The 14,951-nt window shown below is 49.4% G+C and overlaps 1 protein-coding gene across 1 annotated transcript in view; it reads right to left on the bottom strand.

The window, feature by feature from the left end:
- Positions 1–11,460, bottom strand: part of CTH (cystathionine gamma-lyase) — a 43,082-nt gene extending 31,622 nt beyond the window's left edge. The window contains exons 1-3 of the mRNA XM_038745942.1: positions 11,239–11,460; positions 820–901; positions 76–171 (exon numbers count right to left, since the gene is read on the bottom strand). Of these exons, the coding sequence (XP_038601870.1) occupies positions 76–171; positions 820–901; positions 11,239–11,427 (367 nt within the window). The 5' untranslated portion in view covers positions 11,428–11,460. The remainder of the gene's footprint in view (positions 1–75; positions 172–819; positions 902–11,238) is intronic.
- Positions 11,461–14,951: the final 3,491 nt, after the last annotated feature.

The raw sequence follows: 14,951 nt of genomic DNA, 5'->3' as shown, positions 1-14,951 counted from the left end.
AAGAAAATTCATAAGTACAGAAGCTTTTTATGGTGTAAGAGACATCAACAGAACACTTGTTTGAGGGCCACTCACCTCCGTATACATCATCCATGCAAATAATTTGGTCTCCTGTCTTTAAGAGATGAGTGATGTTTACAGTGGCTGCTAGTCCTGAGGCAAAAGCCAAGCCTAAGAAAGGAAACCAGTCAGATGGGTTGAAAAAGGAAAATCGATACCATCAAAACATTCCACAGCATTCTTCCACTGCACCGACTACATGTTAGATGTCAGATCTCTCTTTAGAGAATAATTCCTCCCTGAGAACTGAGCCGGGGTGTTCTACCAAACAAAGCAAATTTCAGCTTTTAATTCAGCAAACCGTTAAGATAATTGAAAACACGTGAATTGTTTTCAGATTACAGTGAATGAGAGAGGGTGGCCTGGGGTTGGTGCTGGAGGCTGGGAGTCAGGATTCTCCAGCCTGCTGGTCTCTCTCTGTTCTGCCTTCAGCATCTCCACTCTTCAAAAACATTCGGTGGTATAAGAGTAATTATCCACCTCACCGCTGTTTTACAAGATACACTTTACTGATGCCTGTAAACGCGCCAGCAGCTTCAGAAGAATGACAGATTTAGCTGAATATTAAATGGTAAACACTATCATTCCCCCTTTATTGTTCTAAAGCAGGGGTGGCCCAGCGCGGCTGTGATTCTAGGTGAGAATGGCCTTGAGCACGTCCAGCAAAAGGCTGGGATTTCCACTGATGAAATTTTGCTTGGCTGTTGCTCCCCAACTAGAATAAGCAGACGCACGTTCCCTGGGAGTCTCTTGGCTTACTGTATTTGGCACCATCCAAGGCAGCTACAGCCTTTTCGAGGCAGTTCCTGGTGGGATTTCCAGAGCGGCTATATTCAAAACCCTAAAGAGCGAGAGTCAAAAGACAGAGCCTCAGAAGGACAGGACAGACAGGCCCCATTCCCCACCTCTAGACTCTAAGCTCACTGTGGGCAGGGAACGTGTCTACCGGCTCGGTTGTCTCCTTCTCTCCCAAGAGCTTAGTAGCATGCTCTGCACACTGCAAGCGCTCAATAGATACCACTGATTCACTGATTCCCAACATGCCCCATGCATACAGGGCCACGAAGGATGCCTCAACCAATTTGAGATGGCCCTGACAGTTGGAGTAGTAGTATCATCATCATCATCAATCGCATTTATTGAGCCCTTACTGTGTGCAGAGCACTGTACTAAGCACTTGGGAAGTACAAGTTGGCAACATATAGAGACAGTCCCTACCCAACAGTGGGCTCACAGTTTAAAAGATAGAAGTAGTATTTATAAATAATAATGATGGTATTTGTTAATAATAATAATAATAATAATAATGGGATTTATTAAGTGCTTACTATGTGCAAAGCACTGTTCTAAGCGCTGGGGCGGGGGTTACAAGGTTATCAGGTTGTCCCACGGGGGGCTCACAGTCTTCATCCCCATTCTCCAGATGAGAGAACCGAGACCCAGAGAAGTGAAGTGACTTGCCCAAGTCACACAGCTGACAAGTGGCGGAGCCGGGATTTGAACCTGTGACGTCTGACTCCAAAGCCCGCGCTCTTTCCACTGAGCCTCCTATGTGCCAAACACTGTTCTAAGCGCTGGGGGGGATACAATCAATCGTATTTATTGAGCACTTACTGTGTGCAGAGCACTGTACTAAACGCTTGGGAAGTACAAGTTGGCAACATATAGAGACAGTCCCCACCCAACAGTGGGCTCAAGTAATCAAGGTTGTCCCTCATGGGGCTCCCAGTCTTAATCCCCATTTTACAGATGAGGGAACTGAGGCACAAAGAAGTGAAGTGACTTGCCCAAAGTCCCACAGCTGACAAGTGGCGGAGCCGGGATTTGAACCCATGACCTGACTCCCAAGCCCATGCTCTTTCCACTGAGACATGCTGCATTGCACTAAGCCCTGGGGAAGACTTTATAGGTGGGAATAACACTGTGTCCCTGTCTCTGGGGGGCTCACGATCTAGAAACAGGTTGAACTCTGTACCTTTATATTTATTTATAAATATATATATATATATAAATCTGTATTTATAGCATTGCATCTCTCCTATTATACCTTTGTCACTACACCCTTCCCCATCCTAGCCTTAGACTTTGAGTTCTGAGCCCCCTGAGAGACAGGGACCGTGTCTAAATCTCACCCGTGTAGTCTCTTCCAGTGCTTAGTAAAGTGTTCCTGGCACAGTAAGAGCTTAATAAATACTATTTATTTATTAATAAATAAATTTTATAAATAAAATAAAATTTAACATAAATAATAAATTTATTTACCAATAAATACTTTTAAATAATGATAATAATAATACTAAATAATAATACTAAATACTGCTAATCAATCAATCAATTGTATTTATTGAGCGCTTACTGTGTGCAGAGCACTGTACTAAGCGCTTGGGAAGTACAAGTTGGCAACATATAGAGAAAGTCCCTACCCAACAGTGGGCTCACAGTCTAAAAGGGGGAGATACTGATAATAATAATAATACTAAATAAATACTATTTACTACTAATAAATACTATTATTACCGGTATATTTTTCCCAGGGCTTAGCTCAATTCTCTGTACACAATAAACACTTAATAAAGCAGCGTTGCTTAGTGGACAGAACCCGGTCATAAGACATGGGTTCTAATTCCAGCTCTGCCACTTGCCTGCTGTGTGGCTTTGGGCAAGTCACTTCACTTCTCTGTGCCTCAGTTACCTCATCTGTAAAACGGGGATGAAGACTGTGAGCCCCACATGGGACAACCTGATTACCTTGTATCTACCCCGGTGCTTGGCACATAGTAAGTGCTTAACAAACACCGTAATTATTAAATACTACTACTACCACAAATAATACTGGCATTTGTTGAGCACTTACTAGGAGTCAAACACTGTTCTAAGCGCGGAGGTAGATACAAGCTAATCAGGTTGATCACAGCCCGTCCCACATGGGGCTCAGTCTTTATCCCCATTTTACAGATGCGGTAACTGAGGCCTAGAGCTGTCAAGTGACTTGCCCAGTCACACAGCAGACAAGTGGCAGAGCGGGGATTAGAACCCAGGTCCTTTGGACGCCCAGGCCCGCGATGTATTCTCTCGGCCGTGCTGCTTCTCCACGGTGGAGAGACTGGGTAATTCCTTCCTCCAAAACTACACATCACCATTCACACCCACCCAAGAACATGTACGACATTTAGCGTAATGTGTTACTGTAAACAATAAACCCTTAGGTAACTACTTTTAGGAGAACGAGTTCAACATGGCTGATCAAAATACAAAAACTCTGCTTGTAAAATTGTACAGAGCCTTCTGAGGAGGTTAGAACAGTCTTGTTTTTATTCAAATTCACTGATTTTTACATTTGATATCTGCGAAGCAGGGGGTGAGGAGAGACGGAAAAAGGGGGTAGAAATCAATCAATTGAGCGCTTACGTGTGCAGAGCACCGTACGGCACACTTGGGAGAGTATAACAGAGTCGGTACACACATTCCCTGTCCACAGCGAACTTACAGTCTAGAGAGTATCCTTGGACTCTTCTGCAACAGAAAGGACCAAAACACGTCTGCTGCCCCTTCCGCCCATTCTCCCCCTCAAGAAGGTGAGGTCGTTGTGGGCAGGGAATGTGTCTACTGATTCTTTTGGACTATAATCTCCCAAATACTTAGTATAGTGCTCTGCACACAGTAAGTGTGCAATAAATACCACTAATTGATTGATGAGTCTTGCATTGGAGGGAGGGCAACATCCAGCCCATTGTTGCCTAGGGCCCTTGGCTGATAACATCTCAAGTAATTGATATTTGGACGGGTATGGGTAAATGATATTATACGAGAATCTTATTCTACTTGGAGATCAAAAGGTCCTAAAAGGTAGGAACGGGGTGAATATTGTTTGCTTGGATTTTGAGAGGTATGAATTCTTAGGCAGTGCCAAATGCACCAGACACTAGAGTTACCGAGGTCATCTTGGGGCAGATAATGACAAACTTGGTACAACAAACCTTACAGCACATTCCAGCCCTAGAATTAGTTTATTTCACTTGTACATATCTATTCTATTTATTTTATTTTGTTAATACGTTTTGTTTTGTTCTCTGTCTCCCCCTTCTAGACTGTGAGCCCACTGTTGGGTAGGGACCGTCTCTATCTGTTGCCAACTTGTACTTCCCAAGCGCTTAGTACAGTGCTCTGCACACAGTAAGCACTCAATCAATCAATCGTATTTATTGAGTGCTTACTGTGTGCAGAGCACTGTACTAAGCGCTTCGGAAGTACAAGCTGGCAACACATACAGCACATTCCAGCCCTAGAATTAGTTTGTTTTACTTGTACATATCTATTCTATTTATTTTATTCTGTTAATATGTTTTGTTTTGTTCTCTGTCTCCCCCCTTCTAGACTGAGTCCACTGTTGGGTAGGGACCGTCTCTATATGTTGCCAACTTGTACTTCCCAAGCGCTTAGTACAGTGCTCTGCACACAGTAAGCGCTCAATAAATCAATCAATCATATTTATTGAGTGCTTACTGTGTGCAGAGCACTGTACCAAGCGCTTGGGAAATACAAGCTGGCAACACGTAGAGACGGTCCCTACCCAACAGTGGGCTCACAGTCTAAAAGGGAGAGACAGAGAACAAAACCAAACATACTAACAAAATAAAATAAATAGAATAGATATGTACAAGTAAAATAGAGTAATAAATATGTACACACATATATACATATATACAGGTGCTGTGGGGAAGGGAAGGAGGTAAGATGGGGGGATGGAGAGGGGGGCGAGGGGGAGAGGAAGGAAGGGGCAATAAATACGATTGATAAATACGATCGATAAATACGATTGATTGATTGATTCCTGCCAAACCTTAACTCAGCAAATATCCACCCCACCTTTCCCTCTCCAAGACTGAATCTGGAGAATTTTGGGGGGTGATTTTTGGCAAATGCACACACAGCAAACACGTATTCTGCCCTGGCTACCCTAGTCCCTGAGCTGAATATTCACACATTTCCCAAATCAACAGCTAGGCTTCCTTGGAATAATAATGATGGTATTTGTTCAGCACTTACTATGTGCCAAGCACTGTTCTAAACATAACAATAGTAGTAAGAACAGAAGCAACAGAATCAGTACAGCTTAGTGGAAAGAACATATACCTGCTATATGACCTTGGACAAGTCACTTAACTTCTCTGTGCCTGTTTTCTCATTTATAAAACGGGAATTAAATCCTTATCCTTCCTACTTTTAGACTGAGAGTCCAATGTGGAACACAGGACTGTGTCCAACCTGGTTACCTTGTATTTAGCCCGTGTTTAGTACAGTGCTTACCAAGTACTATAATTATTAATGGCACTTATTGAGAACTCTCAATCATATTTATTGAACACAGTGTGCAGAGCACTGTACTAAGCGCCACATTCCCTGCCTACAGTGAATTTACAGTCTAGAGGAGGAGACAGACATTCATGTAGATAAGTAAAGTTACAGATATGTACATAGGTGCTCTGGGGCTGGGAGAGGGGATTCATTCATTCATTCATTCAATCGTATTTATTGAGCGCTTACTGTGTGCAGAGCACTGTACTAAGCGCTTGGGATGTACAAGTTGGCAACATACAGCGACTGTCCCTACCCAACAATGGGAGGTCATGGGTTCTAATCCCGCCTCATCCACTCGTCAGCTGTGTGACTTTGGGGAAGTCACTTCACTGGGCCTCAGTTACCTCATCTGGAAAATGGGGTTGAAGACTGTGAGCCCCCCGTGGGACAACATGATCACCTTGTAACCTCCCCAGAGCTTAGAACAGTGCTTTGCACACAGTAGGCGCTTAATAAATGCCATTATTATTGTTATTATTAACAAATGCCATCATTATTATTATAATATATCATTTACAGATACCTGCATAAGTGCTGTGAGACTGGAAGCAGGGAAGCCTCTTAAATGTCCAAAGGTTACAGATCCAAGGGCACAGATCACGCAAAGGGGGGAGGGAGAAGGGGGGAAAGGATCCCTCCTAAATGCTGTGGGTTTAATTTGTAAGCTCCGGTTTTCTGGAAACTAACGCCTGAAAGGACACCGTGAAAGGTGGGTGGGTGGTTAGTCCAGTGCTCTGCACACAGTAAGCGCTCAATAAATACGACTGACGACTGACGACTGTGAGCCCACTGTTGGGTAGGGACTGTCTCTATATGTTGCCAACTTGTACTTCCCAAGCGCTTAGTACAGTGCTCTGCACACAGTAAGCACTCAATAAATACGATTGATTGATTGACTGAATGGTTGGTTGGGTGACCTCTCGGCCCTGATTGTGGCGGTTTGCAGTAATAATAATAATAATAATAATAATGATGGCATTTATTAAGCGCTTACTATGTGCAAAGCACTGTTCTAAGCGCTGGGGGGGATACAAGGTGATCAGGTTGTCCCACTGTCAATCCCCGTTTTCCAGACGAGGTAACTGAGGCCCAGAGAAGTGACTTGCCCAAAGTCACACCTGACAACGGGCGGGGGTGGGATTTGAACCCATGACTGCTGACTCCAAAGCCCGGGTTCTTTCCACTGAGCCACGCTGCTTCGAGCCGGTGTTCGGCCCCCCTGCGCCCGCCCGGCACGCGTCCGCTGGGCTCAGCGTTTCCTTGCAGCAGCTGCAAGTTTGGAGCCCAGCCCTGCGGGCCTGGGGCACACCATGGTCTGGATCCAACAACCCCACAAATTTGGCACCTCGGGCCGCACCAACAACTGGCAACACCTCCCTTGGCAGCCTCTAAAGGCCCCGACCCCATCGACCCGCTAGATCCGGAACAGCAAAGACGTTCGGTCTTTACAGCAAAGACTATAATTCTATTTATATATTTATATATTCTTTATATATGTATATATTCTATTATAATAATAACAATGATAGCATTTATTAAGAGCTTACTATGTGCAAAGCACCGTTCTAAGCGCTGGGGAGGTTACAAGCTGATCAGGTTGTCCCACCGGGGGCTCCCAGTCTTCATCCCCATTTTACAGATGAGGGAACTGAGGCACAGAGAAGTGAAGTGGCTTGCCCGAAGTCACACAGCTGACAGTTGGCGGAGCTGGGATTTGAACCCATGACCTCTGACTCCAAAGCCCGGGCTCTTTCCAGTGAGCCACGCTGCTTCTCCATTCTGACAGTCCCCTTCTCCATTCTCCATTCCCCTTCCTTCCTCTCCCCCTCGTCCCCTTCTCCAACCGCCCCATCTTACCTCCTTCCCTTCCCCACAGCACCTGTATATATGTATATATGTTTGTACAGATTTATTACTCTATTTATTTATTTTATTTGTACATATCTATTCTATTTATTTTATTTTGTTAGTATGTTTGGCTTTGTTCTGTGTCTCCCCCTTTTAGACTGTGAGCCCACTGTTGGGTAGGGACTGTCTCTATATGTTGCCAATTTGTACTTCCCAAGCACTTAGTACAGTGCTCTACACATAGTAAGCGCTCAATAAATACGATTGATGATGATGATGACAGTATGGACGTCTGTCTACTTGCTTTGTTTTGCCGTCTGTCTCCCCCTTCAAGACTGTGAGCCTGCTGGTGGGTAGGGACCGTCTCTATCTGTTGACGATTTGTAACAACCAAAATAATCATAATTTTGCTATTTGCTAAGCATTTACTATGTGCCAAGCACCGTTCTAAGTGCTGGGTAGATACGATAGTAATAATAATAATGCTGGCATTTGTTAAGCACTTACTATGTGCAAAGCACTGTTCTAAGCGCTGGGGAGGATACAAGGTCATCAGGTTGTCCCACGTGGGGCTCACAGTCTTACTCCCCATTTTACAGATGAGGGAACTGAGGCTCAGGGGAGCTAAGTGACTTGCCCCAAAATCACACAGCTGGAAATTGGCAGAGCCGGGATTTGAACCCGTGACCTCCGACTCCCAAGCCTGTGCTCTTTCCACCGAGCCACGCTGCTTCTCTACAAGGTAAACAGGTTGTCCCACATGGGGCTCACAGTCTTAATCCCCATTTTACAGATGAGGGAACGGAGGCCCAGAGAAGTGAGCCCACCGTTGGGTAGGGACCGTCTCTATATGTTGCCAACTTGTGCTTCCCAAGCGCTTAGTACAGTGCTCTGCACACAGTAAGCGCTCAATAAATACGAATGAAGTGACTTGCCCAAAGTCACACAGCTGACAAGTGGCAGAGGCGGGATTAGAACCCACAACGTCGGATTCCTAAGCCCGTGCTCTTTCCACTGAGCCACGCTGCTTCCCAAGCGCTTAGGACAGTGCTCTGCACACAGTGAGCGCTCAATAAATACGACGGAATGAATGAATGATCAACAGCAGGTTGATGCCAAAGCATTCATTCACTCAATCATATTTCTTGAGCACTTACTGTGGGCAGAGCACTGTACTAAGCGCTTGGGAAGTACAAGTCGGCAACAGATAGAGACGATCCCTACCCAACAGTGGGCTTACAGTCTAGAGGGGGGAGACAGACGCCAAAAACAAACATGGGGACACTCTGGTGTCCGGCCGACAGCTGCCGGTCGGTTCACCGCCTTCAATCAATCAATCGTATTTATTGAGCGCTTACTATGCGCAGAGCACTGTACTAAGCGCCTTCGCCGCTGGCCACAGCTAAGGATTGAGGGGCGGGTGTTTGGGGACGCCTTCACCCACCCCACAAAAAAAGAGGAAAAAAATATACAAGATTGGACCCCGCGTGGCTCCGCGAGAAGAGCCCGGGCTTTGGAGTCAGAGGTCGTGGGTTCAAATCCCGGCTCTTCCAGTTGTCAGCTGTGTGACTTTGGGCAAGTCACTTCATTCAACCGTATCTATTGAGCGCTTACTGTGTGCAGAGCACTGGACTAAGCGCTTGGGAAGGACAAGTTGGAAACATATAGAGACGGTCCCTACCCAACAGTGGGTTCACTTCTCTGGGCCTCGGTTCCCTCATCTGTAAAATGGGGGTGAAGACTGTGAGCCCCACGTGGGACAACCCGATCATCTTGTTCATCATCCTTCCTCTCCCCCTCTCCATCCCCCCCGTCTTACCTCCTTCCCTTCCCCGCAGCACCCGTATATATGTATATATGTTTGTGCATATTTAGTACTCTATTTATTTTACTTGCACATATCTATTCGATTTATTTTATTTTGTTAATATGCTTGGTTTTGTCCTCTGTCTCCCCCTTCTAGACTGTGAGCCCGCTGTTGGGTAGGGACAGTCTCTATATGTTCATTCATTCATTCATTCGTATTTATTGAGCGCTTACTGTGCGCAGAGCACTGTACTAAGCGCTTGGGAAGTACAAGTTGGCAACATATAGAGACGGTCCCTATTCCCAAGCGCTTAGTCCAGTGCTCTGCCCACAGTAAACGCTCAATAAATACAATTGATGGATTGATCTTATAACCTTCCCAGTGCTTAGAACAGTGCTTTGCACATAGTAAGCGCTCAATAAATGCCGCCGTTATTATTATTACTATTAAATAGATAAGCTTCTGATGGCTGGTTGTACGCTATTATTGTGCTCTCCCGTCCTCTGGCTTAGTACAGTGCTCTGCACACAATAAGTGTTCCAAAACTACGCAGCGTGGCTCAGTGGAAAGAGCCCGGGCTTTGGAGTCAGAGGTCATGGGTTCAAATCCCGGCTCTGCCACTTGTCAGCTGGGTGACTTTGGGCAAGTCACTTCACTTCTCTGGGCCTCAGTTCCCTCATCTGTAAAATGGGGGTGAAGACTGTGAGCCCCACGAAGGACAACCTGATCACCCTGTACCCTCCCCAGCGCTTAGAACAGTGCTTTGCACATAGTAAGTGCTTAACAAATACCATAATTATCATTTGGGGGGAGGCCTTATTCATGCTGTGCCTCAGTTATCTCATCTGGAAAATGGGGACTGAGACTGTGAGCCCCACGTGGGGGCAACCTGATCACCTTGTATCCTCCCCGGTGCTTAGAACAGTGCTTTGCACGTAGTAAGCGCTTAAGAAATACCGTAATTATCATTTGGGGGGAGGCCTTATTCATGCTGTGCCTCAGTTCCCTCATCTGGAAAATCGCTTACAGCAGTGGGGGAGGCCTTGTTCATGCTGTGCCTCAGTTATCTCAACTGGAAAATGGGGACTAATCAATCAATCAATCGTATTTATTAAGAAATGCCGTAATTATCATTTGGGGGGAGGCCTTATTCATGCTGCGCCTCAGTTATCTCATCTGGAAAACGGGGACTGAGACTGTGAGCCCCCCGTGGGGCAACCTGATCACCTCGCACCCTCCCCGGTGCTTAGGACAGTGCTTCGCACGTAGTAAGCGCTCAACAAACACCATCATCATCATTATCATGATTATCCAGTTGTACTTCTTGAGTGGTTAAGCGTCGGCTGGGGGTTATTTATTTTATTTGTACCTATCTATTCTATTTATTTTGTTAGTATCATCATCATCATCATGATCAATCGTATTGATTGAGCGCTTACTGTGTGCACAGCACTGTACTAAGCGCTTCGGAAGTCCAAATTGGCAACATATAGAGACAGTCCCTACCCACCAGTGGGCTCACAGTCTAAAAGGGGGAGACAGAGAACAAAACCAAACATACTAACAAAATAAAATAAATAGAATAGATATGTACAAATAAAATAGAGTAAAAAATATGTACAGACATATATACATATATACAGGTGCTGTGGGGAAGGGAAGGAGGTAAGATGGGGGGGATGGAGAGGGGGAGAGGAAGGAAGGGGCTCAGTCTGGGAATGTTTGTATGTTTGCTTTGTTCTCTGTGTCCCCCTTTTAGACTGTGAGCCCACTGTTGGGTAGGGACTGTCTCTAGATGTTGCCAATTTGTACTTCCCAAGCGCTTAGTACAGTGCTCTGCACATAATAGGCGCTCAAGAAATACGATTGATGATGATGATCTATGAGAAGCAGCATGGCTCAATGGAAAGAGCCCGGGCTTTGGAGTCAGAGGTCGTGGGTTCTAATTCCAGCTGTGTGACTTTGGGCAAGTCGCTTCACTTCTCTGGGCCTCAGTTCCCTCATCTGTAAAATGGGGCTGAAGACTGTGAGCCCCAAGTGGGACAACCTGATCACCCCGGAACTTCCCCAGCGCTTAGAACAGTGCTTTGCACATAGTAAGCGCTTAATAAATGCCATTATGATGATGATGATGGTCGGAAGCGGCGGATCCGGAGCCCACTCACCAGGTGCTGCCCGGGCGCCAGCTGCTTGAAGGTGGTGGCCAGGCAGATGGGGGGCACCACGGCCTGCGACCTCCACTGCTCCGGCGCCTGGCCGGCGTGGATGGCCTCGGTGGCGAAGTGGCGGAAGGGGGGCAGGTAGCCGGGCGGCGGCGACGGCGGCGGCGGCGGCGGGGAGGCTCCTCCGGGCATGGCGAGGGAACCGGGATGGCCACCACACAACGACACGTGGGCGACCGACCGGGAGACAAACACCTGCCACCACCCCGGGCGCTCAATTTATGAGCCGGCTCCCTCGGGCGGGAGGGAGGGGCGGCAACGGCCTCGGCCAATCGGGAGCCGCCCCTCCGACGCGCCGCGACCTCATTGGCTCGGGAGTGTAGCGAGGCCCTGGAAGGCGTGGACGGCCCCGGCCAATAGGCGGCGGCCGCCCCGACCCGCCGCGGCCTCATTGGCTCAGGGAAGTAGCGGGGCCGCGGGAGGGGCGGGGACGGCCTCGGCCGATAGGGAGCGGCCCCTCCGACCCGCCGCGGCCTCATTGGCTCAGGGAAGGGGCGGGGACGCGGGAGGGGAACGGCCTCGGCCAATAGGAAGCGGCCCCTCCGATCCGCCGCAGCCTCATTGGCTCAGGGCAGGAGAGGGGCCTTGGAGGGCGAGGACGGCCTCGGCCAATAGGGAGCGGCACCTCCGATCCGAGCCTCATTGGCTCAGGGCAGGAGAGGGGCCTTGGAGGGCGGGGACGGCCTCGGCCAATAGGGAGCGGCATCTCTGATCCGCCGCAGCCTCATTGGCTCAGGGCAGGAGAGGGGCCTTGGAAGACGGGGACGGCCTCGGCCAATAGGGAGCGCCCCTCCGACCCGCCGCGGCCTCATTGGCTCAGGGAAGTGGCGGGGCCGCGGGAGAGGAACGGCTTCAGCCAATAGGAAGTGGCCCCTCCGACCCGCCGCAGCCTCACTGGCTCAGGGCAGGGGCGGGGCCTTGGAGGGCGGGGACGGCCTCGGCCAATCGGGAGAGGCCCCTCATCAATCGTATTTATTGAGCGCTTACTATGTGCAGAGCACTGTACTAAGCGCTTAAGTACTAAGCCCTCCGATCCGCCGCAGCCTCACTGGCTCAGGGAAGGGGCGGGGCCGCGGGAGGGGAACGGCCTCGGCCAATAGGAAGCGGCCCCTCCGATCCGCCGCAGCCTCATTGGCTCAGGGCAGGAGAGGGGCCTTGGAGGGCGAAGACGGCCTCGGCCAATCGGGAGCGGCCCCTCATCAATCGTATTTATTGAGCGCTTACTATGTGCAGAGCACTGTACTAAGCGCTTAAGTACTAAGCCCTCCGATCCGCCGCAGCCTCACTGGCTCAGGGAAGGGGCGGGGCCGCGGGAGGGGAATGGCCTCGGCCAATAGGAAGCGGCCCCTCCGATCCGCCGCAGCCTCACTGGCTCAGGGCAGGGGCGGGGCCTTGGAGGGAGGGGGCGGCCTCGGCCAATAGGGAGCGGCACCTCCGATCCGAGCCTCATTGGCTCAGGGCAGGAGAGGGGCCTTGGAGGGCGGGGACGGCCTCGGCCAATAGGAATTGGCCGCCCCGACTCGCCACGGCCTCATTGGTTCAGGGAATCAATCAATCAATCAATCGTATTTATTGAGCGCTTCCTATGTGCAGAGCACTGTACTAAGCGCTTGGGAAGTACAAATTGGCATCACATAGAGACAGTCCCTACCCAACAGTGGGCTCACAGTCTAAAAGGGGGAGACAGAGAACAGAACCAAACATACCAACAAAATAAAACAAGTAGGATAGAAATGTACAAGTAAAATAAATAAATAAATAAATAAATAGAGTAATAAATATGTACAACCATATATACATATATACAGGTGCTGTGGGGAAGGGAAGGAGGTAAGACGGGGGGATGGAGAGGGGGACGAGGGGGAGAGGAAAGAAGGGGCTCAGTCTGGGAAGGCCTCCTGGAGGAGGTGAGCTCTCAGCAGGGCCTTGAAGGGAGGAAGAGAGCTAGCTTGGCGGATGGGCAGAGGGAGGGCATTCTAGGCCCGGGGGATGACGTGGGCCGGGGGTCGATGGCGGGACAGGCGAGAGTGAGGTACAGTGAGGAGATTAGTGGTGGAGGAGGGAGGGTGCGGGCTGGGCAGTAGAAGGAGAGAAGGGAGGTGAGGTAGGAGGGGGCGAGGTGATGGACAGCCTTGAAGCCCAGGGTGAGGAGTTTCTGCTTGATGCGCAGATTGGTCGGTAGCCATTGGAGGTTTTTGAGGAGGGGAGTAATATGTCCAGAGCGTTTCTGGACAAAGATAATCCGGGCAGCAGCATGAAGTATGGATTGAAGTGGAGAGAGACACGAGGATGGGAGATCAGAGAGAAGGCTAGTGCAGTAGTCCAGACGGGATAGGATGAGAGCTTGAATGAGCAGGGTAGCGGTTTGGATGGAGAGGAAAGGGCGGATCTTGGCAATGTTGCGGAGCTGAGACCGGCAGGTTTTGGTGACGGCTTGGATGTGAGGGGTGAATGAGAGAGCGGAGTCGAGGATGACACCAAGGTTGCGGGCTTGTGAGACGGGAAGGATGGTAGTGCCGTCAACAGAGATGGGAAAGTCAGGGAGAGGACAAGGTTTGGGAGGGAAGACAAGGAGCTCAGTCTTCGACATGTTGAGCTTTAGGTGGCGGGCGGACATCCAGATGGAGATGTCCTGAAGGCAGGAGGAGATGCGAGCCTGGAGGGAGGGGGAGAGAGCAGGGGCAGAGATGTAGATCTGGGTGTCATCAGCGTAGAGATGATAGTTGAAGCCGTGGGAGCGAATGAGGTCACCAAGGGAGTGGGTGTAGATTGAGAACAGAAGGGGACCAAGCACTGAACCTTGGGGAACCCCCACAGTGACAGAATGGGAGGGGGAGGAGGAGCCTGCAAAAGAGACTGAGAAAGAACGACCAGAGAGGTAAGAGGAGAACCAGGAGAGGACGGAGTCTGTGAAGCCAAGGTCAGATAGCGTGTTGAGGAGAAGGGGGTGGTCCACAGTGTCAAAGGCAGCCGAGAGGTCGAGGAGGATTAGGACAGAGTAGGAGCCATTGGATTTGGCAAGCAGGAGGTCATTGGTGACCTTTGAGAGGGCAGTTTCCATGGAATGTAAGGGACGGAAGCCAGACTGGAGGGGGTCGAGGAGAGAGTTGTTGTTGAGGAATTCTAGGCAGCGCGTGTAGACAACTCGTTCAAGGAGTTTGGAAAGGAATGGTAGGAGGGAGATGGGGCGATAACTAGGTGAGGTGGGGTCAAGAGAGGGTTTTTTTAGGATGGGAGAGACATGGGCATGTTTGAAGGCAGAGGGGAAGGAACCAGTGGAGAGTGAGCGGTTGAAGATGGAAGTTAAGGAGGGGAGAAGGGATGGAGCGAGAGATTTCATAAGATGAGAGGGAATGGGGTCAGAAGCACAGGTGGCCGGAGTAGCACTTGAGAGGAGGGAGGAGAGTTCCTCTGAGGATACCGCTGGGAAGGATGGGAGAGTAGCAGAGAGTGTTGAGAGCCGGGGGGATGGAGAAAGGGGGGAAGAGACTTTGGGGAGGTCGGACCTGATGGATTTAATTTTGTTAATGAAGTAGGAGGCCAGATCGTTGGGGGTGAGGGAAGGAGGAGGGGGAGGAACCGGGGGCCTGAGAAGGGAGTTGAATGTACGGAAGAGCTGGTGGGGGTGATGGACATGGGTGTCAATAAGGGAGGAG

The sequence above is a fragment of the Tachyglossus aculeatus genome, chromosome 4 (assembly GCF_015852505.1).
Source record: "Tachyglossus aculeatus isolate mTacAcu1 chromosome 4, mTacAcu1.pri, whole genome shotgun sequence".
Lineage (NCBI taxonomy): Eukaryota > Metazoa > Chordata > Mammalia > Monotremata > Tachyglossidae > Tachyglossus > Tachyglossus aculeatus.
The sequence above is the reverse complement of the archived record's forward strand: the minus strand, read 5'-3'. Positions and strand labels throughout refer to the sequence as shown.